General features: G+C 40.6%; 1 protein-coding gene and 1 non-coding gene across 2 annotated transcripts in view; both read right to left on the bottom strand.

Annotated features, from left to right (window-relative positions):
* The window catches only part of LOC122728619 (PARP1 binding protein), a 76,940-nt gene that overhangs the window by 25,686 nt on the left and 28,385 nt on the right, over positions 1–22,869 (bottom strand). The window contains 3 exon segments of the mRNA XM_043967408.1: positions 9,424–9,578; positions 10,249–10,419; positions 22,666–22,773. Coding sequence (XP_043823343.1) covers positions 9,424–9,578; positions 10,249–10,419; positions 22,666–22,773 — 434 coding nt within the window.
* LOC122730289 lies at positions 10,076–10,182 on the bottom strand. Its single transcript, XR_006353474.1, has one exon. It is a non-coding gene; the product is annotated as a U6 spliceosomal RNA (small nuclear RNA).

The raw sequence follows: 22,869 nt of genomic DNA, 5'->3' as shown, positions 1-22,869 counted from the left end.
TGGAATATTCCTAATAAAAAACTGAGTTTCTCATTAAAAATTACTTTAGAAGAATTTGCCAATGCACGTAAATTTGCAAGAAGAGTTCCAACTATCTTTTTACAGTGACTAATAAAATATAGTATGGTCAGTAATTAAGACAGAAAATTGTTAAGTATAATATTTCCTCTTTCATCATAAAAGACCCTCATTTTTTTTTTTTTTAGTGAGGCAATTGGGGTTAAGTGACTTGCCCAGGGTCACACAGCTAGTAAGTGTTAAGTGTCTGAGGCCGGATTTGAACTCAGGTACTCCTGACTCCAGGGCCGGTGCTCTACCACTGCGCCATCTAGCTGCCCCTAGACCCTCATTTTTAAAGTAAGTAAAAAGTATTAAATAAAAATTCCTAATAATAACATTGAAAAAAGTATCGCTCCGGAGATATAAATCCATGGAGATCCCCGATGGCCCACAAGTTCAGTAGAAGCCAACAATATCTGTTTTGTTCATGGTCAAAGAAATCAAGCAACCTTAGGCCACATTCATGGAAAGGACAGAATTCCAAGCTGAAAGTAAGACATCCTCTGAAGTCCAGTTTCGGTCAAATCACATCCAGAATATTGGTAAGTTCTGGAGACCACATACAAATAAGCTGAAGATATTCAGGAAAAAGTGACTAGAAAGGACCATGAGAAATCTAGAGAGAAACAGATTTTATGAGGATGACTTGAAGGGAAGCCAGGAGTCCTTGCATTAAAAACAGAAGACCACGTCTCCCTGATGCCAAACACCTGTTTTGGACTGTAAATAACTGAGTAGGTCAAACTGCTAGATCTACTTGAATTCTCCCTTTCTGCCTTTGGCCCCATACTCGGCACATTTGATTTTTTGAACCCAACTACACAGCTTTACATTTACACCTATAAACATTATCTTATAACTTTAGCCTTCTGTTCAACACCGGTGATATATTTCTGGACACCAATTTTGTTGTTTTATGTGCTGAATATCCTTCTTAATTCCCTTTATCCATAAACTTGAGAAAGCATGACAGCTAAATCTTCATCCAAGCTTTTATAAAAATGTTAAAGGTTCTGATATGCAAACCCAAAAGAGACAAAGCATACAGAGAGATCTAAAGATCAATTTTGCTAATGAAAATTGATGCAAAAATTTTAAGTAAAATCTTATTATAGTAATACAGCTAGAAAATTACTTACTTTGACCAAGTTGGATTCATACCAGAGATGCAAACTTGGCTCAGCATTATGAAAACAATTAGCATGATTAATTATATAAACAACAAAAATAACAAAATCCTACATGTAATTGGGGAAAAAAAATAAAATAATGGTAAAAAAAAATTACAAAAACCACGATTATTTTAGGAGATAAAGAAGAAACTTTTGACAAAGTTCAACGTTGTTCTGGATATTGATACAATTAGTAGGAATGACCTGAATGAAGATCCAGTAAATATCTGAGAAGGATTGCTCAGACAAGTAGGAAGAGAACCAAGAGAGATTATTGTTAAAAAAAAATCTGAAGTAACAAGGATGTATAATTTAGATCTAAATGTGGATTCTAATCTGTTCCCCCAGTTTTGTGGGAGACTAAAATCACCGATAAAACGAGTTTAGGTTTTTAAGGGATTATTGAAAAATAGAAAAGAGAAAGATTGAGAACAGAATTCCAACAGCCTGGCATTCTATCTTTCCTCAAATTTCTGTGAAGTCCTCTGCCGCCGCCACCATCAAGTCAGGAACCCAAAAGTTCGAGAAGCTCTCGGCGCAGGCTCCCTTTCCTCCTTCCTGTCTCCTTCCAGAAAATAGGGAGGCTCCTTCAAGTTGATTGGCTGGTAGCCTTGATAGACAGCACCCATGAGTAACCGTCATTTCCTGATGCCAAGGAAAAGCCACAATGCCTCTGAGGTATTTTCCTCATGGCGGAGCTTTCCCACAGCAAGTCTCCAGTAGGTGGCATCATTCCAATCATTACAAGGAGAAGATGGTGGTCTTATTACGTGTCTGTTATGTGCTAGTCACTGAAAAGCCCTAGGATGGAAACATGAAAAACATAGCAGTCCCTGACCTCAAAGAGCTACAATCAAATGAAGAAGACAATATAGAGATAAGATAGAGATAGAGATATATAAAGAAGCTGAAGAGAAAGACGTAACTTCAGTCCTCCAATCAAAGAGGTTTCTAGACATAGAGGGTACTGATGAGGTTTCAACAGTGTCAATGGCTATGGAGAGCTTAAGAAGAAAGACTTGAGGGCAGCTAGGTGGCTCAGTGGATAAAGCATTAGCCCAGAATTCAGGAGGACCTGAGTTCAAATCTAGTCCCAGACACTTGACACTAGCTGTGTGACCTGGGCAAGTCACTTAACCCTCGTTGTCCCACAAAAAGAAGAAGAGAGGAGGAGAGAGGAAGAAGAAGAAAGACCTTGAGAAAGGTCATTTGATTTGAGAATTAAGAAATCACTGCTAACTCTGAAGACAATTTCAGCTGAATAATGAAGAAGCCAGAATCCAGAGAGATGGAAATGAGGTACAATTGTAGATAGCCTTGTCAAGGAGTCTAGTCACAAAAGGACAAGAGATAGCGGTACTATCAATGATGTTTGGACAAATTAAAGGATTTTTTGAAAGCTAGGGGAGAGACAGGGCATGTTTGTAGATCGTAAGAGAGCAGGTATAGAGGGGAAGAGTAAAGATGAGTGAGAGAGTAGGACTGATAGGGGAGTCTGCTGAGAGAAGATGAGAGGGAATAGGAGTGTGTGAGGTGTGAGTGTGTGATGTGTGTGTGTGTGTGTGTGTGTGTGTGTTTGGGTATGCCTAGGACAAGAGAAAGGTCAGCTTTTCATGTGAAAGAGGGAAGGAGATAGTGGCAGGTTGATGGTCAGAGGAAATGACCCAGTTCTCATTTCAACAGCAGGTATGGAGGGGAATTTGGAATGAAACTGAGATGGAATTCCCTAGATCTGTGTTATCAAACTCAAATAGAAAAGGAGGGATCTAAACCACACAATAAAGATCCCTGCAGGCTGCATATTGCCTTAGAGACCTATGTATTAACATTATCCATGTTTTATTGTATTTTATTAAATATTTCTCAACTACAGTTTAATCTGGATCAGGCTGACATTCAGTAGTGTTATGGGCCATAAGAAGCCCGCAGGTCATGAGACCACCTCATCAGACACCTCTGCCCTAGACTATAATCACATCTCTAAATATCTTGAGTTCACCAAGCACCAATACACAGAACTCCTTTCTTTCATATTTGGCTCATTAATGAAATACTGTCATAGCTTAGCAACTATTCCAACAATGGTTCATGTTGGAGTTCTAAGTACAAAAACACCCGGATTCTTTAAAAGTCAATGTGGAGGGGGCAGCTAGGTGGCGCAGTGGATAAAGCACCAGCCCTGGATTCAGGAGGACCTGAGTTCAAATCTGGCTCCAGATACTTGACACTTACTAGCTGTGTGACCCTGAGCAAGTCACTTTACCTTCATTGCCTTGGGGGGGAAAAAGCCAATGTGGAACATGTTTTCCATTTCAAAAGGTCATTAGCTAGTCTACATTGTCTTTACTCTGTATTTATTGTGTATGTATTTATACACCTTGTCTCTCCCAGTAGAATACGCACTCCTGGAGGGCAGGAGCTTTCATTTTTGTCTTTGGCACTTCAGCAGCTCTAGGTGATGCAGTGGATAGAGTACCAGGCCCAGAGTCAGGAAATTCCTGTTCACGAGTTCAGATCACAGAGCCTCAGACACTTACTAGCTGTGTGACCCTAGACAAGTCACTTCACCCTGTTTACCTCACAAGCAGGAGCTGGAGTAGGAAATGGCAAACCACTTAAGTATCTTTGCCAAGAAAACCCCAAACAGAGTCATGAAGAGTTGGACATGGCTGAAAATGACTGAACAACACAGCTGGCACACAGTAGGGCCTTAGAACATGTTTGTTGATTGACTAATTGACAGCTTTACAGTGGCCCTGCAGCCCTCTTTGTTCATCTCTACAGTACCATAGATTCTTGGGCACTGTTATCACTCACCTCCCAGACATGAATTACTGGAATCAACTGATCTGTTTTCAAATACATCACTTTCAATGTTTTTCCAATTCTGTGCAATTTCCAAAAATCACCTTTCTAAGCACAATGATTTTTTCAAGTACATTATCTGCCTTCATTAACTCTCTCTGGGTTATATCAAGGGGGGAAAAAAACCCCACACCATAATTAATGATGAAAAATGTCACTCTTTACATAATACTAGTTTCTTTGGCTGGTTTCTTTATAAATTCCTTTATGTGAGTTCTTATGTGCTGACTTATTTACTTAAGGATATTCAAGAACTGAGATACAGCTGAAATGAAGACTTAATAGAACGAAATCCCCAGTGGGTTATACAATATTCACTCTTTCTGGGAATGAACCCTTACTGGAAAAAGATAAAAAAAAGAAGGTATATTCAAAAGCTTGATAAAATATGAAGCAGCCTCAATGCCTGTTCTAAGAACAGGAAAAATTCATTATATGGTGGCAGAGTCAGCTTTGGGGACTTTTCCCTTTTTCTCATTTCCTCTACAGGAAACAAGCTGAATTTTATGAGTAATGCAACTCTTTAACTCCACTGTACTGGGGGCAAACTGTAAGGACAGTGGCTCTTGACCCCATTATGACCTCTGGCAAACAGCCACAGGAAGGAGAGCCAGGATCCATCTTTGCTGGCTCGGGCAGTGTGTGTGCAGGCAAACATCCATTTGGATGTCACTAAACTGTAGAATCCTAGAGTTGAAAGTGACCGGGGAGGTCATCTGGTTTAACTCCCTCCCCATTCAATTCGTGAATCCCCCTAAAATATCTCAGACATTTCCATTTCAAACCTTGGCCCCACCAACTAGAATTATGCAGGAAGAGTTCTTCAGCAATGATACCCTGACCCAAAGTAAGATTTGCCAAGAAGGGCATGTGAAGGGGGGCAGCGTACTTTGAAAGTTTCACCCTGGCCAGCCTGGATAGACCTCAAGAGGGGAATGGACAGAAAGATATTATTTTAGAACTTATGAAGTCCCTGAAGACCATTTAGCGGGAGGGAAAGGAACAAGTCACTGTGCTAAGCACTTTACAAATATTATCTCCTTTGCTCCTCACTACAACCCTGGGAGGTAAGTGCCCCTTTTTATAGATGAAGAAACTGAAGCCAACAGGGACCCACAGCAAATAAGTGTCTGAGGCCAGATTTGAACTCAAATTTTCCTGACTCCAGGTCCAGTGCTCTACCCACTAGAACACCTAAATGCCACTTGTTTTACACACGAGGAAACTGAGGTACACAAGACAACAGGACCTGCCCAGATCCAGGACAAGGGCCAAGAGCCTGTGATTGCTTAGACAGTACTCCTTGATGTATATCACACTGAGTTTCATTGGCTATGGGTAGCTTACTTACACCTCCATCACAGAGCTTGGGAGCTGGGACTGAAGAAAGCCTGAAATCACAGCCTACCTCCTAAGACTGTCAGAATACAAATGCTAAAGACCACAGTAAGAAGCTGTTCAACAGAGAAGGAGTTAGGAAAAAAATTACTAACTCTACTCATTCTGAAGAGATAAACGGACTGGCTTTTCCCTGACCTCTTCAAGGATTAGACAACTTTCTTTTACTCCATAAGGAAATGTATATTGGTGCAAATATAAGACACCCCCCACACACATTCTCTTCCAAAATCTGGTTTCAATAAAGCCCGAGTCCCCATAATGAGTATGATTTTTCAGTGTACACCCTGACATTTTGATGGATCATAGACTTAGTGTTGGAACAGATCTCAAAAGCAACCCCCTCACGTGACAGATGAGGGAAGGAGGCCCAGGTCACAGAGTCAGCATATGAACCCAGGTCCTGTGACGCCACGGCCAGTGCTCATCCCACTAGGCCCCGAACCTGGGATGTTGCTGATGCGAGTTCTCTCCCCAGTGGTGCAAGCCAAGCCTTCTCACTCCGGTCTGACTCTCTTCCAGGTCCTATTCAAACTCTTCCACAAGGGGGCCTTCCTACACCCAGACCCATGGAGCACATGGGCTGTCCACTGGTTATTCCTTACACCGGCTATAGGACCAACTTTCAATATTTAGATACACACACACACACACACACACACACACACATATATATATATATGTATAATATGTATTATTAAATTATTCTAAAATAAGAATTGTGCTATTTCTACATATTTGTGTTCAGTCGTTTCCATCATGTATGACTCTTTGTGGACCCATTTTGGGGGGTTTTTGACAAAGATCCTGGAGTGGTTTGCCACTTCCCCACTTCCTTCTCTAGTTCATTTTATAGATGAGGAAACTGAAGCAAACAATGACTTGCCCAGTCTCTGAGGCCAGATTTGAATTTGTAGATGAGTCTTCCTGACTTTAGGCTTGGCTAGTTGCCCTTATTTGACACCCCTGCACATATATGTATTGTATATGTGTGCATGCATGAAATTTTATTTTTTCTTTTAGGGAAAGGCTGCACTTTATAAGAAAAAATGTGAACGATGAATTTTAAAATCATACTCATAAAAAACCTTTGGAACAATACTTTAAATTATTAGGATGAATTGTGACATATGTGCAAACACACACACACATATACATACCCTACAGCTAGACAGATAATAGAACTATCACTTGCTTCAAAGTAAACCAGACACAGAGAATTTAAAACCTTGCAGACAATAGGGAAATTCCTTTCTTTTAGATAATCGGAAGCCTTTGAGTTAAGGAATTTTCTGGTGAAAATACAGCATGTGTCAGATGGTGGCACCTACTGGAAAAATGTGAAGATGCGGCTCAATTACAGATGTCAAAGTCTAAGGAAAAATAAAAACATCAAATTTCAGGAAGAATATTTTGTTGCTTCCTTCCTCATTTCCCGGTTCTTTTATGGGGTTTTCCAATGTTGCTCTTCCTCCCATTCCATGCCCCTCCACCCCCCAAAAATGGCAAAAGAAAGAAAATATTCTGGGGAAGCGTTTTTTTGTTGAATACAGTGGTTAAGATCAGCGACTCATGTGCCACCATCCAGACCTTTTCTTCCCCAAAATAATGCTTAAGAACATGATCTGGAATAGTAGGGAATGACCCAAAGAATAATTTCTCCTAAAATTATAAAAAACGTACTTGTGCTCTTCTTGGTTTGTGAGCTTTCCTTTGTTCACTTTTTTTTTTTTTTTGAGGCAATGGGGGTTAAGTGACTTGCCCAGGATCACACAGCTAATAAGTGTCAAGTGTCTGAGGCTGGATTTGAACTCAGGTCCTCCTGACTCCAGGACCCGTGCTCTATCCACTGTGCTGCCTAGCTGCCCCCTTTGTTCACTTTTGGCCTAGGTATAGGTGGATTTCTTTCTGTCCTTCTGAATCACCCTCAAGGGCCCAAGACAAGGGTAGGCATAGAAACCAGTGATATATTGTTCTGATTATTCCAAAAGACTAGGAAGGACAAAAAAGGAGTTAAAATATTTTTGAAAGTCTTGTTGTTGGGGACGTCAAAGAATCAAAGAAGTTTGTGTCTGGTCAGTACTCAGGTGATCATCTCAGCCAATCTCTACTGGCCAAAGAACTCCCCCCGTGGCATAGCCAATGGGTAGTCTGCTCCAGACCTTCAGTGAGGAGGAAGTGCTATGTTAGGAAGTTCTTCCGGATGACAAGCCTAAACTTTGCTCCTGCCTGCTTCGGGCCTCTGAGGCCAAGTGGAAGAAGTCCAGTCCTTCTTCCCCATGATAGTCATTAAAGACCACTCTCATGTTCCCCCATCTCCTCTTCTTCAGGCCAAACATCCCTCCTTCCTCCAGAACTGCTCCTCTGGCCTTTCACTATCCGGGCCGCCCTCCCTGGAAACTCCCCAGTCCATCAATGGCCTTCCTCATGGCAGTACGCTCACTGAGCCCCGTATACTAGACATGGCCTGCACAGGGCGGAGAACAACAAAACCGGCAGTCCCTCCTAAGGCCCAGGAGCATCTTCTTTCTGAATATGGCCCAAGATCACACCAAGAGGCAGTGTGGTCCAGTGGGAAGAGAGCTGGCTCAAAAGTCAGGAAGCAAGGGTGGCTAGGTGGCACAGTGGATAGAGCACCAGCCCTGGAGTCAGGAGGACCTGAGTTCAAATCCAGTCTCAGACACTTGACACTTACTAGCTGTGTGACCCTGGGCAAGTCACTTAACCCTCATTGCCCTGCCCACCCCACCCCCCCAACAACATGGAAGTGATATGCAAAAGTTAGGAAGCCCTGGGTTCAAATCTGGCCTCTGATATATACAGGTACATGACCCTATTGGTGAGTCACTTAACTCCTCAGTGCCCCAGCAACTCTGTGAATAGACATAGCAGAAAAGCCAGCCTCAGTTGTGAGAGGAAGCTCCTCACTGGGAGCTCTAGACACTAATGAACCACAGGTCCAGTTATAAAGAATCATCTGAGGGGCAGCTAGATAGTGCAGTGGATAAAGCACCGGCCCTGAAGTCAGGAGGACCTGAGTTCAAATCTGGCCTCAGACACTTGACACTTACTAGCTGTGTGACCCTGGGCAAGTCACTTAGCCCCAAATGCCTCAATAAAAAAAAAAAAAGAAAGAAAGTGAGATGGTCAGGGGAATGCTACAAGGACGCTACAGAGACAGAGAGAGGAGCAGACAGTTAAAGTGGAGAAGATATAGTGAGAGATGCTAGAGACGCTGGGGGGTCTCAAAGGTAGGGAAAGAAAGGGGGGTCGCTATGGAGAGAGAAGTTAAAGAGTGAAAGGAAGAGGACTGAGAAAGTTGGAGAGAACTGAAGGTGAACCCAGGGAGGCGTGGCTGCAGGCCTTGTGGCCCACATACCCTCAGGTGAGAAGAAGCAAGAAAGTTTAAAAGGAAGTCAGGTCATATTTTACTTTTGTTATCTTTATCCCTAAATTTATTCACCTAAATAAATCCTTTGCAGTTAAATGGAAAGAGGCTGTTTGCTTATCAGTCTGGGAGAAGCAGTGTGGGAATTTTTAAAGGGCCCTAGCAGACTGCCTTAGGCAGCTAATAGCCAGCTATAGCTTTACCAGCTAACAGCAGTCAGCCAGCCAGGAGTTCACAGATTAGGCCCACCAGTTAAATAATTACTTAATTTTTACAGTGGTTCATCTCGATTTCATAATTTCAATACTTTTTTTTTTAATTGAGGCAATTGGGGTTAAGTGACTTGCCCAGGGTCACACAGCAAGTAAGTGTCAAGTGTATGAGGTCAGATTTGAACTCAGGTCCTCTTGAATCCAGGGCTTGTGCTCTATCCACTGCACCACCCAGCTGCCCCAATTTCAATACTTTTTACATATCCATCTACAAGTTAATGAATTAAAATTGAAATTGACTTCTATGAATATCCTTATCAGTTATTACCTTGGATTTGGTATTTCCCCCAGAATTTCTTCCAGTTTGTCCATGAAAATTATAAAATTATTCAACCCCTTTCCATGTGTCCTGAGAGGATCAGATGGTGAAGGTGCATATCCTTTCCCTCCAAGCTCTATCATCCTAATGAATGAGGTGGCAACCTGTAAGTTAAAAGAAGTTATTTAGCAGTATTTGGTAATTAATAAGAAAAGATGCAATTGTAACAGAAAGGGAGACATTAAGATATGGTATAAACATCTTGGTCCAAAGATTCTTATCAGCAATAGAAAGTGAAAGCAGGGCAAGGATGAGAACCAACACTAGATGCCAGAAAGATGGTCTGATAAAGGCGTGTTCACGGAACCAGGATGAAGTTAATGAGTAGGGAGGATGCTCAGCCAGGGAGGTACTTTTGTTGAAAGTCACTCATATAAGAACTTTTGTACAAAGCAAGCAAAGAAAATGTCTTGAGAAATTTCCTTGGAAAACCCTAAAAGAATTGTGTGGGGGAGCCCATATAAATAGATATATAGAAAATTATTAGAATTTAAATTAGTGACATAGATGAGATTTCTTCTGAGTCTCAAGAAATCCAACCATCAGGTACTTTAAAATAAAACAAACTCTTTATAAAAATATTACAAGAAAGTTTTTTTTTTTAAATATGGAACGCTTCACGAATTTGCATGTCATCCTTGCGCAGGGGCCATGCTAATCTTCTCTGTATCGTTCCAATTTTAGTATATGTGCTGCTGAAGCGAGCACTACAGGAAAGTTTTAAGCCCAATGACAAATTAACAGAAGTCCTTTGAAAAATTCAGGTTTCCATACCAGGAAGACAGACATTTGCTTTTCTCGAGCAGCATGTTTGAGGTCCGTAAAGGCTTCTCTTCCAAGTCCTCTGTCAGGAATGTTAATGATATGAGCCAAGGCTAAGTCATTCTTTGAATTCACCAACAGGCTTAAATATGAACAGATAATTTTCCTTGCTATTGACTGTACCTGTTCAATAAAATATCAAATTATTACTTTGAGGGTTATAATCTCGTATACGCTGAAGAAAATGGAGGCCCCAAAGAGCTGTCTGGAAAGGAACAGCAATGAAGCTTCTTAATAATACTTCCTCTTCTCTGTTATAAGCATCCCCTTTTCTTAACCACCCAGTCGGCTCCCAAATTACCTTTTCTCTTTGGGCCAATCCTATGTATTCCCAGTGTTGCAGCTATCTCTGCTCTAAATGCAGGTCCTCCATCACATCATTCCACGTCCATCCATCCCCTTTTCCCTTCATTCCTGGAATGCCCCCTCTTCCTCATTCTGCCTTGAAGAATCCTAAGCTTTCACTTTATTTTGTCTGGCCCTGAGCCAACTGTATCTCTCTTCCCAGATAACACCGATACAAGTAATGCCCTCTCCCCTCCCCCCCCCCACCCCAACTCTAGTTTCCAGTGAATAGAGAAGACTCAGAATCAGGAAAACCTGAGTATAAATCCTGCCTTAGGGACTTATTAGCTGTGTGACCCTGGGCAAGTCTGTTAACCTCTGTTTGCCTCAGTTTCCTCATCTGTAACATGGAAATAATAATAGCACCTACTTCCCATGTATGGTTGTAAGCACTTTGCAAACCTTAAAAGGCTACATAGCTGTAGCTGTTATCATCTTACCATATTAGAATATAAAGTTCTTAAGGGCAGGTACTCTCTTGCTTGAGAGTTGGTCTCCCCATCTATCTTCTCTCTATTGCTATGCTCCCAAATCCCAAAAGAGCCTTTGTGCTATCCTAAGAATCTCCTAAGAGATCTTTCCCACCGGACCTCACTGGCTACCTTCTAAACTATTATGTTTATATCCTGCCATTGGCCATGGATCAGTATTTCAAACTTCTACAAGACATTTAAAGCCCCTCACAATCTGCTGTCACCTAACTCTTTAGCCTGCTTCAAGTTAATCTTCTCCACACAAGAAATCTCTGAACAAACACTACTCTCACTTCTCCAAGCATTTGTCCATGGTGTTCCCCATGCCTGGCATTTTTTCCCTTTCCTATTTCATCTGTTGTCTTCCCAACCATCCTTAAAGATCCAACTTGAAGACTTCCTGTGTACAGAAAGATTTTTAAAGATCCAACAAGTTCTAAAATTCTAGGATTGATCCTGAAAACATATGGAAAATATCAGCACCATGGGCAAGGTTTCATAATTGGTATATCTCAACTTAAGAACACCTCTCACACTGATAGCCAGGGAAAAAAATGGCACCATGGTTAAAAATGGGACCTGAAAAATCTGAAGTTCTTGGTAACTAAAGAGCATGAAAAAAGGGGAGAGGGGGGTAATCGGGGAGATGCCCTATTTTTCTAGGACATTCTTCTCTTGGTAAAAATTTATGCTTTTCAATGAAAGTATATGAACCTAGGCAAGGAATTGGAAATTGAGGGGATGCCCATCAATTGGGGAATGGCTGAACAAGTTGTGATATATGAATGTAATGAAATACTACTGTTCTGTAAGAAACGATGGGCAGGAGGATTTCAGGGAAACCTGGAAGGACTTATAGGAACTGATGCTGAATGAGATGAGTAGAACCAGGAGAATATTGTGCATAGTATCAACAACATTGTGTGTTGATCAACTGTGATAGACTTGACTCTTCTCAGCAATACAATGGTCCAAGATATTTCCACAGGACTCACAATGGAAAATGCTCTCCAAATCCAGAAAAAAAAGAACTGTGGAATCTGAATGCAGTGAACCATACAATTTCTATTTTTTTTGTTGTTGTTGTTTTTCTTTTTTGAGGTTTTTCCCTTTTGCTCTGATCCTTCTTTCACAGCATGACTAATGCAGAAATATGTTTAATGTGATTGCACATATATAACCTATATCAGATTGCTTGCTGTCTTGGGGAGGGGGGAGGGAGGGAGAAAATTTTGCAACTAGAAATCTTATAAAAACAAATGTTGAAAACTATCTCTACATGTAACTAGAAAATAATAAAATACTTTTATGGAAAAAAAAAAGAAAGTATATGAACCTAGGTAATGGAAGTAGATGTCCCTAAGGAATCTTCATCCACAAGTGTTCATTAGGAGGTGTCCCTGGAGAATCTTCCATGAGGGGTGGGATGGGAAGGGAGAGATCTCTAGGTAGATGGCCACTCACTGTCAAGCTGTCTGTTACCCTAGGGCTTCACTCCTGACCCCCAACCAATGTCCAGGGTCTGTACTTTCCCATACTTCCTGTCAGCTAAAAGCTGGATGTACAACTGGGCTATGATAAAGCCCTGGAAAGATCTGCATGTTCATCTTAATTCTTCACATGGCATGTTTCATGTAATAGGGGCTCAATAAATATTTGAATGACTATCTTCCTATTTGTTTTGAAGGTTTTAATATTCCTGACGTTCTTGCCCCCTATCCCTCTTGCCCTCTCTCTAGTTAGTGCCAGACACCACTCACTGTCCCATCCTCTTCCAACACACATTCTACTCTCGAGGTTTTTGTATAGTCCCTTTAGGCTCTCTCTGCTTCTGTCCCCCACCCACAACTGCTCCTTCTTGGGCTCCTTTGCTGGACCATTATCCATGTCACGCTCCCTAAGTGAGGGTGTCCCCTAAGGCCCCTTTTTCTCTCCTTCTCTCCCTTTCTCTCTCTCACTTTATGGTCTCATAAGCTACCATAGGTTCAATTAGCATCAATATCCAGTTGATTCTCAGATCGTTCTCTACAGCCCAGGTCTCTCTCCCAAGTTCCAATCCTGAATCATTAATTGCCTATTTCAAACAAAATATCCAATATCTCCAAAACAATTCATTATTCCCCACCCCCCACCCCAACCCACGTTACTTTTGAACTCTTATTTACTTGTGAAGGCATCACCATCCTCTTAATCATTTTGTATCCTTGGTCCTATCCTCAACTCTTCCGGTGCCAATCAGATGGTAAACCTTGCTAATTCTACTGACACAGTATTTCTCACATGCATCCCCTTCTCTCCACTCATATAGCCACCCTTCCTTGTTCAGGCCCTTGTCACTGCTCGCATACATTATTATAACAGCCTTCTAATTCTTCTCCCCTCCCCCCAACTCGAGGTCTCCCCTCCCCAATCCGTCCTCCATATAAATGCCAAAATGCTTTCCCTTAGGTACAGATCTAACCATGTCACTCTCCTAGACAATAAACTTCCCAGATGAGGACTTGCTCCCTCCAAGTGCCAGTGTTGCCCTCCTACATTACCTATCATTTATTTTGCATGTATTTATATGCATAAGTATTGCACCTTTCTCCCCCTGCAGAATGTCCTTGAGGACAGGCTCTGGTTCATTTATACCTCTGTATTCCCATACCTGGCATAGTGTTAGACAAACAACAGACATTTAATAAATGCTTCCAAAGTGCTGAATTGGTGATAATTTGGCTATAAATTGGCTATAGTTTTTCTTGTATTTGGTTTGGATTCTGGAGTATTTTAATTTGATGGGGTGGGGTTTTTTTTAAGTTTTTTAGTCTTGTATTTCAGATTGTATTATTTTTTGTATATACAAAAAACAGAAAACAAAAAATCTCAACTCCTGTGGCCTTATTGGTCCATTAATCAAATGAGGTAATATTTTGCCAAGTACTTAGCACAGTGCTTGGTACACAGCTGTTGTTAAATAAATGCTTATTCCCTCCTTCCTATCCCACAGTAATCACTAAAAAGGAATGCAATTCTTCAATGGTTTTCCAAAAATTATACAAATTTACAACCATATTGAGAAATTGGAAGGTTGGATAGTCCCTACTACTTTAGGAGAAAGCTATTTGGAGATACTAATTTTGGTTTGGAGATATTGCAGAAAGCAAGGTATTGATCTATTTTTATACTCTGATCTTTTTTTTTTTCTTCAGGAAAATTAGGGTTAAGTGACTTGTCCAGGGTCACACAGCAAGTAAGTGTCAAGAGTCTGAGGCTGAATTTGAACTCAGGTCCTCCTGAATCCAGGGCCAGTGCTTTATCCACTGCACCACCTAGCTGCCCCTTATACTCTGATCTTAAAAGAATTTCTAAATAATAGGTGACACTTGTAAAGAATTATAATATAGTAGGCTAAATGTTAAATCACCTTTTTAATTCCCTCTATGTATCTCTTATCTATTAAGCACTTGAATCCTATTTGCATCCCTCTGACATCTGGAAGAAGCATCCAATCTGAAAAAAAATTAAGCTCAGCAAGGCAAGTGAACACTCTACATCTAATATAATCTAGTTCCTATTTTGCTATCTATCCTAGTGCCCCCCCACACCCCAAAAAAGGATTAATCATTACAGATTGACCAGTTCTTTGCTAGATATAAGACTAGGGCCTTAGTTCTCACATTTACAACTTGCTTGCTCGGGTTGGCACATTCTCTCCTGACTTGTGGGCCTGGGCAAACTTGAAGGAAAAATATCTTGGATTCTTTACAGTTAGAGTCATTTTGACTTCTGTCTACAGTTGGAGTTCTCTCCCTCTCATTATGGTCAGATAACATAGCAGTAATGGTGCCTTTGCTGTTGTATTCTCAAGTGGCTTTGAAGAGGCCCTCTCAAAAAGCATTCCACAGAAGGAGAGCTTGACGGTCCAGAAGAAATGGCATATATTGGAACAATCCACAAGATTGGAGCTTTTCGGAAGATACCAAAAACAAAAATACCACTATTTGTTTTTGTGAAATGGACTGATTCCATGGGTCTCAAAAAGCATTTGCAAAACTTACTTTGATATTGAACAATCTTCTTCAAGTTTTTTCTTTCTTCATTCCTTTACTCCCTGCTTATTTCTTATTTAAGAAAATCAATCTTTGTGCCAATTTGTGAATAATATGTAAGAGAGAAAATAAAACAGAGCCTGCAAAACTATGAGGGGAGGGGCAGCTAGATGGCGCAGTGGATAGAGCACCGGCCCTGGAGTCAGGAGTACCTGAGTTCAAATCTGGCCCCGGACACTTAACATTTACTAGCTGTGTGACCCTGGGCAAGTCACTTAACCCCAATTGCCTTACTAAAAAAAAAAAAAAACAAAAAAAAAACTATGAGGGGAAAGTGAGATTGTGAGTCTTTATTCCAGCTTTGCATGGGTGTGCACGCATGCCCACACACACACACACACACACACACAAAATATGGGCCACTCCATCTAGAAATACTAACCTGGAAATGGTAAACGGCTTTGTTAGCCATTGTCCAAGTAAACTAGAAGGGTACTTCAGACACTTAGCATGCTTCTAATGTTTTCTAAGAATATTTTGTGACATGAAACTGTAAGTTTTGTAGCTTTTCCCTTCACAAAATACATGAAAAAATATACTTACTCAACTCTAGCTTCAGGCAAAAACTGACAGAGATCCAAAATAATGACTAGCTAATTAGTAAAGCATATCATGTTAGAAATTATATAAGCAACTAAAATATATAAAAGAATGTATTCATACTAAAGAATGAATTAATATCAATATTCCTGAGGGGCGGGGAGTGATAAGAATATTTCTTGCAATACTATAAACCTCAAAAGGAAATCCAGACCCCTCATGAAAATTTTAACATACTTTTGCTGGACCCAAGGGGGAAAAGAGTGAACTGAACTGGGGCAAAAAAAAAAAAAAAAGCATTTCACTTCATTTTTTACAGCTCATTATTTAAAAAAAAAAAAAGGAATGAAGACTAACTGTTGCCCAGTATGTTACACATAGTCAGGTCACTGAGCTGGTCCATCAACATAAATATCTTTGACAGATACTCTGCATGGACAATGAGTTGGGGCCAAAACTGAACGGGAGAGAGTGGGTTCGATTGCCTTTGGAAAACCAAGCAGTGGTTTCAATGAATTCGAGGTTCTACTGGAAATAAATCAAGGCCAATCTTTTTGTTTTTGTTTTTGTTTTTGTTTTTGTTTTTTTAGTGAGGCAATTGGGGTTAAGTGACTTGCCCAGGGTCACACAGCTAGTAAGTTAAGTGTCTGAGGCCGGATCTGAACTCAGGTCCTCCTGACTCCAGGGCCGGTGCTCTATCCATTGTGCCACCTAGCTGCCCCAAGGCCAATCTTTTTAACACTGATATTCCGCTGGTGATGTTTCATGGCTGTTGGTCACTGAACACAGCCACCCTCTGTGAAGCATCAAAACGGATCATCCAAAGAGCAAAGATGATGCACACGGTAGGTGGGGTTAAGCTGCAGCATTTGTCGATGAAGAAGGGCACCGAGTGGTAGGAAGAGAGACGGATGCCTAGAAAGAGGATGAGGTGGTCAAGCAGTGAGAAGCCCAAGAATCTATAGCATCTAGAAAGCAAAGGCAGGCTGCCAGCACTTTGGAGAGACCCCCTGGGAAGGAGTGATGGGAAGACAAGTGGCACAGGCTAAGAAAGTCTGGACATGGAGCCATCATCACTGAAGAGAATACCAGCACGGACAAGCTCACAGATCCTTCTAAATACCCAGGTATCATTTATATAGTAAGCAATATTACTAAAGCTCTGACCTCTCAGTCTTGTCCTCCAACTTACATCAAAATCACCTTCAATCAAAACCAAAACCAAAACAAACCAACCACATTTTTGATCTGTCCTTGGTCACATAGGTTTAGCCTATGGAGAGTCTAATGTAGCCTCATGTCCTTTTCTGTTCTACTTTGCATACAGAAATACTAATGATGGGGGCAGCTAGGTGGTGCAGTGGATAAAGCACCAGCCCTGGATTCAGGAGTACCTGAGTTCAAATTCGGCCTCAGACACTTGACACTTACTAGTTGTGTGACCCTGGGCAAGTCACTTCACCCTCATTGCCCCACAAAAAAAAAAAAAAAAGAAAGAAAGAAATACTAATGTTATTTGATGGTTATTAAGATCAGAATAAGAAAATAAAATTTTTGGGGAAAAAAAAGTCTTCATAAGAAGGTTCTATGAGGTGATGCTTGTAAAGGGGAACTATCTGGGTGCTTCAACTATACCCAGTAACTGCACCTTGATTCAGCCCCAGACTCTTACTAGCTGTGTGACTCACTCTGAAGGCCCCAAACATCTGGGACCATCTCCAGTTGTCGCAGTCTATATCTTGCCACTGGACCCAAATGGCTCTGGAGGAGAGAGTGAGGCTGGTAACTTTACACAGCCCTCCCTCACTCAAATCCAACTCACTGAAAGTCATGACATCTGTCACGATCCTCTTTGAGAATGGACAAACAACAACTGCACTTTGAAATCTCAATCCTTTCCTGCCAATAAGAGTACCTTTCAACCACCTCTCTGCAGACCCTTCTTTCTCACCATCCACTTGTTACAGTCAGAGGACACAAGGATCCTGGTCATTCTCTCAACCACCAATTTGTTAACACTTGCAAAGAAATCGAGATGTTGGCTGCTACTTCATTTAAACCCAATCAAGTCTCACAGCCACCACCAAAACCTTCACCCATTCACCATATATACATAAACACACTTTTGGGCTGTATTTTATTTTATATTTTGTTTGTTTGTTTGTTTTTTTGCAGGACAGTGAGGGTTAAGTAACTTGCCCAGGGTCACACTGCTAGTGCATGTCAAGTGTCTAAGGCTGTATTTGAACTCAGGTCCTCCAGAATCCAGGGCCAGTGCTTTATCCGCTGTGCTACCTAGCTGAACCCCCAGGCTGTATTTCAATAAAGTGTGAGATTTAAAATTGGATATTAGATCATAAATCTCCCCTACTTAACCTTTCCCTTAATTTATCTCCCAAACTAGTAAATGGAAGCAGCTTTTGGTTTTCTAGATAGACCTTTTTATTTATAGTTATGATAGTCACAAGGTGATGTTGATTAGAAGGATAGGAAAGTAGAAACACAATACAAATCGTCTTAAGTCTAAGCTTAGTCTATATTCCTTATAAAAACTCACCAAACCGAAAAAAAGGCCACCTTTGGAGAGAGAGTCTGTGCCGCGCCGTCAGGAGTCCCGCCAAGCAGCCAAAAGGCTCCTCCGCTTTTCTCCACCCCGGAAGTCCCAAAAAAACCCCCGCAGGCAGTCTGACATGCGCAGCAGGCGGACTGTACCCGGCAGGCAGTCTGACATGCGCAGCAGGCAGACTGTTCATCTCCTCCCCAAAAGGGTGGTCCTTGAAAAACTGGCGTCTTTCAGTTATCCTAACCGACTGTTAAAAACTTTCATATTTTACCACATTTCCCCCCTTTGCTTCCTCAAGAAACGGAATGTTTCCTTGATGGAACAGTTCTTGAGGAACAACAGGGGAGACTGTAACGATTGGAATAACGCCACCTGCTGGATACTTACTGTAGAAGAGTTCTGCCCATGAAGGGAAGGTCTTTGAGGGCAAGACCAGGAGTCAGGAAGTGACGCGGGCTAGTGGGAGGAGGAAGGAAGAGACTGGCGCTCAGTCTCGCTCTCTCTTTCCTCTGGACTCTGGCGGAGAAGGGAGCTAGAAATGTGCTCTCCCTTTAATAGATAGGAATCTAGGCCTTTCTCTCTCTCTTTACCAAATTCTTATTCTCCTTAATAAATGCTTAAAAGTCTAACTCTTGCTAAAGCTTGTAATTGATTGGCGACCACTCATTAGATATTTTAGACAGTTTAGCTAGAATTTTAGCCCTTAACAGATGGCTGACCACGAAGAGGAAAGCTAAACCTGTCTTCTGATCTTCTGGTTGGGTAAGAAATTTCCCCTCCCTCTCCCTTTAACTGCTAAGTACTGGTGTACTGGCTGTGTTTTCCTTTAAATTTTTTCGAATGGACCTTTTAAACTCCCTAATTACCCTATTTTTGATTTTAGTCTGTTTAACCAGACAAATGGGAGATAAGATCATGTTAATGCTTTGTTTTTGTGGATTTTCTATTTTTCTTTTTATTTTTGTTAAAAGAGCCAGCAACTTACTCACACAAGGAAATATCTCTCCCTCTCCCAACCATGCTTTTTCAGAGAAACCTGAAGAGATTCCTGCAGCTTTTCCCAGTTCTAACACTAATTGTTGCTCTAATTTTGCATGCCTGGAGGCAATGACCCACCCTCTGGAAGCTTTTAATCCCCTAGCACCTGGAGGCAAAGTGGGGGAAGAGGAATCCAGGCCTGAGTTCAAAATCAAGTCTGATTCAAATTGCTCTGGTCCCTCCCCTCCTCTCCAGACCCCACCCTCTACTCCTCCTATGGCCAAGCCCATAGCTTCCCCTGCCTGGGAAGTCCAGAGATCTGATGCGCATGCTCAACTTTTTCTACCTGCATTTGCAGCTTCAGGCTCAGCCCTTCCCTGGCCTGGCTGTGCTTTTGAGACAATCTTAGAAAACTCTTTAAATTCCAGATATGCTCGTTTTGTTCATAATTTTGCTAACCTGCTTTTGTCTTTAATTAGTAATCTTATAAAGCATTTGTATGGTGAAAAGCCCGACAGACAATATAGAGGGGTTAAAGAAGAAAAACTTAAGCTGAATAAGAATGACAATCATCACCATAGTTCAAGACTCCGCTTCTTTTGCCATGGAAGGGTATATATTGTACAGAAATGTAGAAGTAAGCAGCAAGGTATTGATATGAGTATTGGGGATTTTAGATACCGAAATCAGAAGTGTTCTGAATTCACTCAGAGTATTAATGTCAGTTCAGAGGTTACATAGGATTTCTATGCTATTACATCTACATTTTGAAATTAATGGTATGGGTTTATTTTCATAGAGATTTTCATGCTTTTGAGATTGTGTTTTATACTTAGTTTCTAAAACAAGGAGAATATTTGTAAAAGCTTTTTATAGTCATGTGATCAAGTTTATATTTTATAATAGTCTTATTAATATTAAGTTCATATTCATTTAGATTTCCTTAGTTTGAATTTCATTGTCTTTTATTGTTCCATGTGTATTTTCTTCTATTCATTTGTCTATCTAATTTTGAAACATTGCAAGATGGTTTTGATTTCATAATACAATGTTAATTCTAGGAGTATTGTGCTCCCATATTCTGAGTTGTTTGTTTTTGTTATTTTTTCTCAACTGATTATTTGATCAAACTCTTTGAAGCATTTCCCTGGCAAATTGGTTGCCATGGCAAGTGTAAAGAAGTATTATTTTTGATAAGCATATTCAAAAAAAAAAAAAGAGGGGAACATTTGTAAAAGTTTTCTTTTTTCAAAAAAAAAAAAAGTTCTTTGAGATTCTGTTGTGCTTTAACTTGTATTTAAGTATGTTCTGATTTTTCACAAAAGTAATTGTATACTAAGTAAAAAAAAAGGGTATTATTTGAAATTGTTGCATAATTATATATTATATTTTGAGTCAAGATGTATTCACATTTTTTGCAACCATTTATTATCCTCAATTTTAAATCCATATGAGACTTGGATTATGGGAACTTATCATTTAAGACATTAATTGCCTTTATTCTGAGTTATCAGATGCCAGTTGGCCAAGATGCCATCCAATCACAAGAGGAATACACATGAGGGGAGACATGCATGAAGTCAAGGTATGGCCAAGGGAACGGCTTTTGACAAATGTTGAGGTTGGATTCTCTTGGTTTAATATTTTATTTTATTTTTCCCCACAATATTGTACAGATGGCTGGAAGTATTGATCCCACCCATCTCACTTCTACACCTGGCTTCTATGCTCCCTCCTATATGCCTGATGCCATGGACATCTCAATCCCATGGATCTGATTAAGTCTGACTCAGTTTCCTCCAATATGTTCGGTGGCATGGACGTATATTCCATCCACCTATTTTAAGCCTGGCATACTGTATGAGCAGTACATATTGCTCAAGTGTGGGAATGCTCATATCCCATCATTTCTGTTCTTTTATGGTAACCCCCATAATTATCTCAGGTGTCATGATAAATACAGTGTTGAATTTGGCCTTGACACCTGTTACCAATTATATTAGATTTTTTAATTTCTCATAATGGCATGAGGATAATTAGGCAGATGATGCAAAAAGTGATGAAACAAAGATAAAAAAATTATTTTTAAAAATTAATATCGCAGCAATTGTCTTCTCAATTACTCTCCATAAGGGGGGACTATAATAATAATGTAATTTTAAAGAATGGTTCAATTTTTGTTTTATTGTATGTTTCACGTGTTAACAACTAAGATTCTGTATTCCCTTAGACATGTTTTTGAGAACTTTCATTGTTTGATTTGATTATTGACAAAGCTATTTTAAAGTTGTATTAAGCTCAATTTTGTAGGAAATTTCCTGGCTGATTACCAGTATCCACACATCAACCCCTGAAAAGACTTCCATTCCACGACTACACCTAGAGGATATCTGAGAAAAGACTTTCAGAGACTTTAAATGAACAGTTTTGATTTGTTGTTTTTGTTGTTTTTTTTCTCTTTCTGTTATAATATACACCATCTGTAACATGTATTCTCTGCAGAGGCCCTCCCTTTGCAAGACTAATGTCAAAGCGTCGGTTCATGAGGACAAAAAAAAACGCCCCTCTGGACAAAACTTTCCTCTCTTCCTTTTCTATATTGTTGTTCACATATTATTAGTTAGCAATAGTTATCATATTGTTTTTACTGTTCCGTCAAGGAAACATTTTGTTTCTTGAGGAACAACAGGGGGGACTGTAACGATTGGAATAACGCCACCTGCTGGATACTTACTGTAGAGGAGTTCTGCCCATGAAGGGAAGGTCTTTGAGGGCAAGACCAGGAGTCAGGAAGTGACGCGGGCTAGTGGGAGGAGGAAGGAAGAGACTGGCGCTCAGTCTCGCTCTCTCTTTCCTCTGGACTCTGGCGGAGAAGGGAGCTAGAAATGTGCTCTCCCTTTAATAGATAGGAATCTAGGCCTTTCTCTCTCTCTTTACCAAATTCTTATTCTCCTTAATAAATGCTTAAAAGTCTAACTCTTGCTAAAGCTTGTAATTGATTGGCGACCACTCATTAGATATTTTAGACAGACTAGCTAGAATTTTACCCCTTAACAAAAGATCGGATACAAGAACAGCTTTTGAACTCAAGATACAGAAACAAAAGTGAAGCACTTTCTGTCCTCACAGAACTTACATTCAGATCTGAGAGATCACTGGATCTGAGACTTAGAGCGAGAAGGACTTCAGAGGTCACTGAACCCAAGCCAGGAGCAAACTGAGTCTTAGAGAGGACTAAGGTCTGGCCTAAGGTCACACAGCTCCTAAGTGAGACAGGCCGGATTTAGGCCCAGGGCTGCCTGACTCCAAACCCAGCTCTCTTATTTATGGAGAGCTATCTCAGGGATCACACCCTACTAACCACACTTCCCAGTACCTTTTTATTATCGAAGTTGCATTTACTAGTTGGAGATGCTGATCCAGAAAGATTTATATTTTCATTGGCTGTGTATGATCTGCCAGATATGAAATCCAATAGTTGTGCCTGCAAATAAACACACAAGAGACAATGAACATATTTATACAAGGGACTGAAAAGTTCTAATAAGAACCTGTGTAAGCACAAGGATCTATCAGGAGG

Source organism: Dromiciops gliroides, chromosome 5 (assembly GCF_019393635.1).
Source record: "Dromiciops gliroides isolate mDroGli1 chromosome 5, mDroGli1.pri, whole genome shotgun sequence".
Classification (NCBI taxonomy): domain Eukaryota; kingdom Metazoa; phylum Chordata; class Mammalia; order Microbiotheria; family Microbiotheriidae; genus Dromiciops; species Dromiciops gliroides.
The sequence above is the reverse complement of the archived record's forward strand: the minus strand, read 5'-3'. Positions and strand labels throughout refer to the sequence as shown.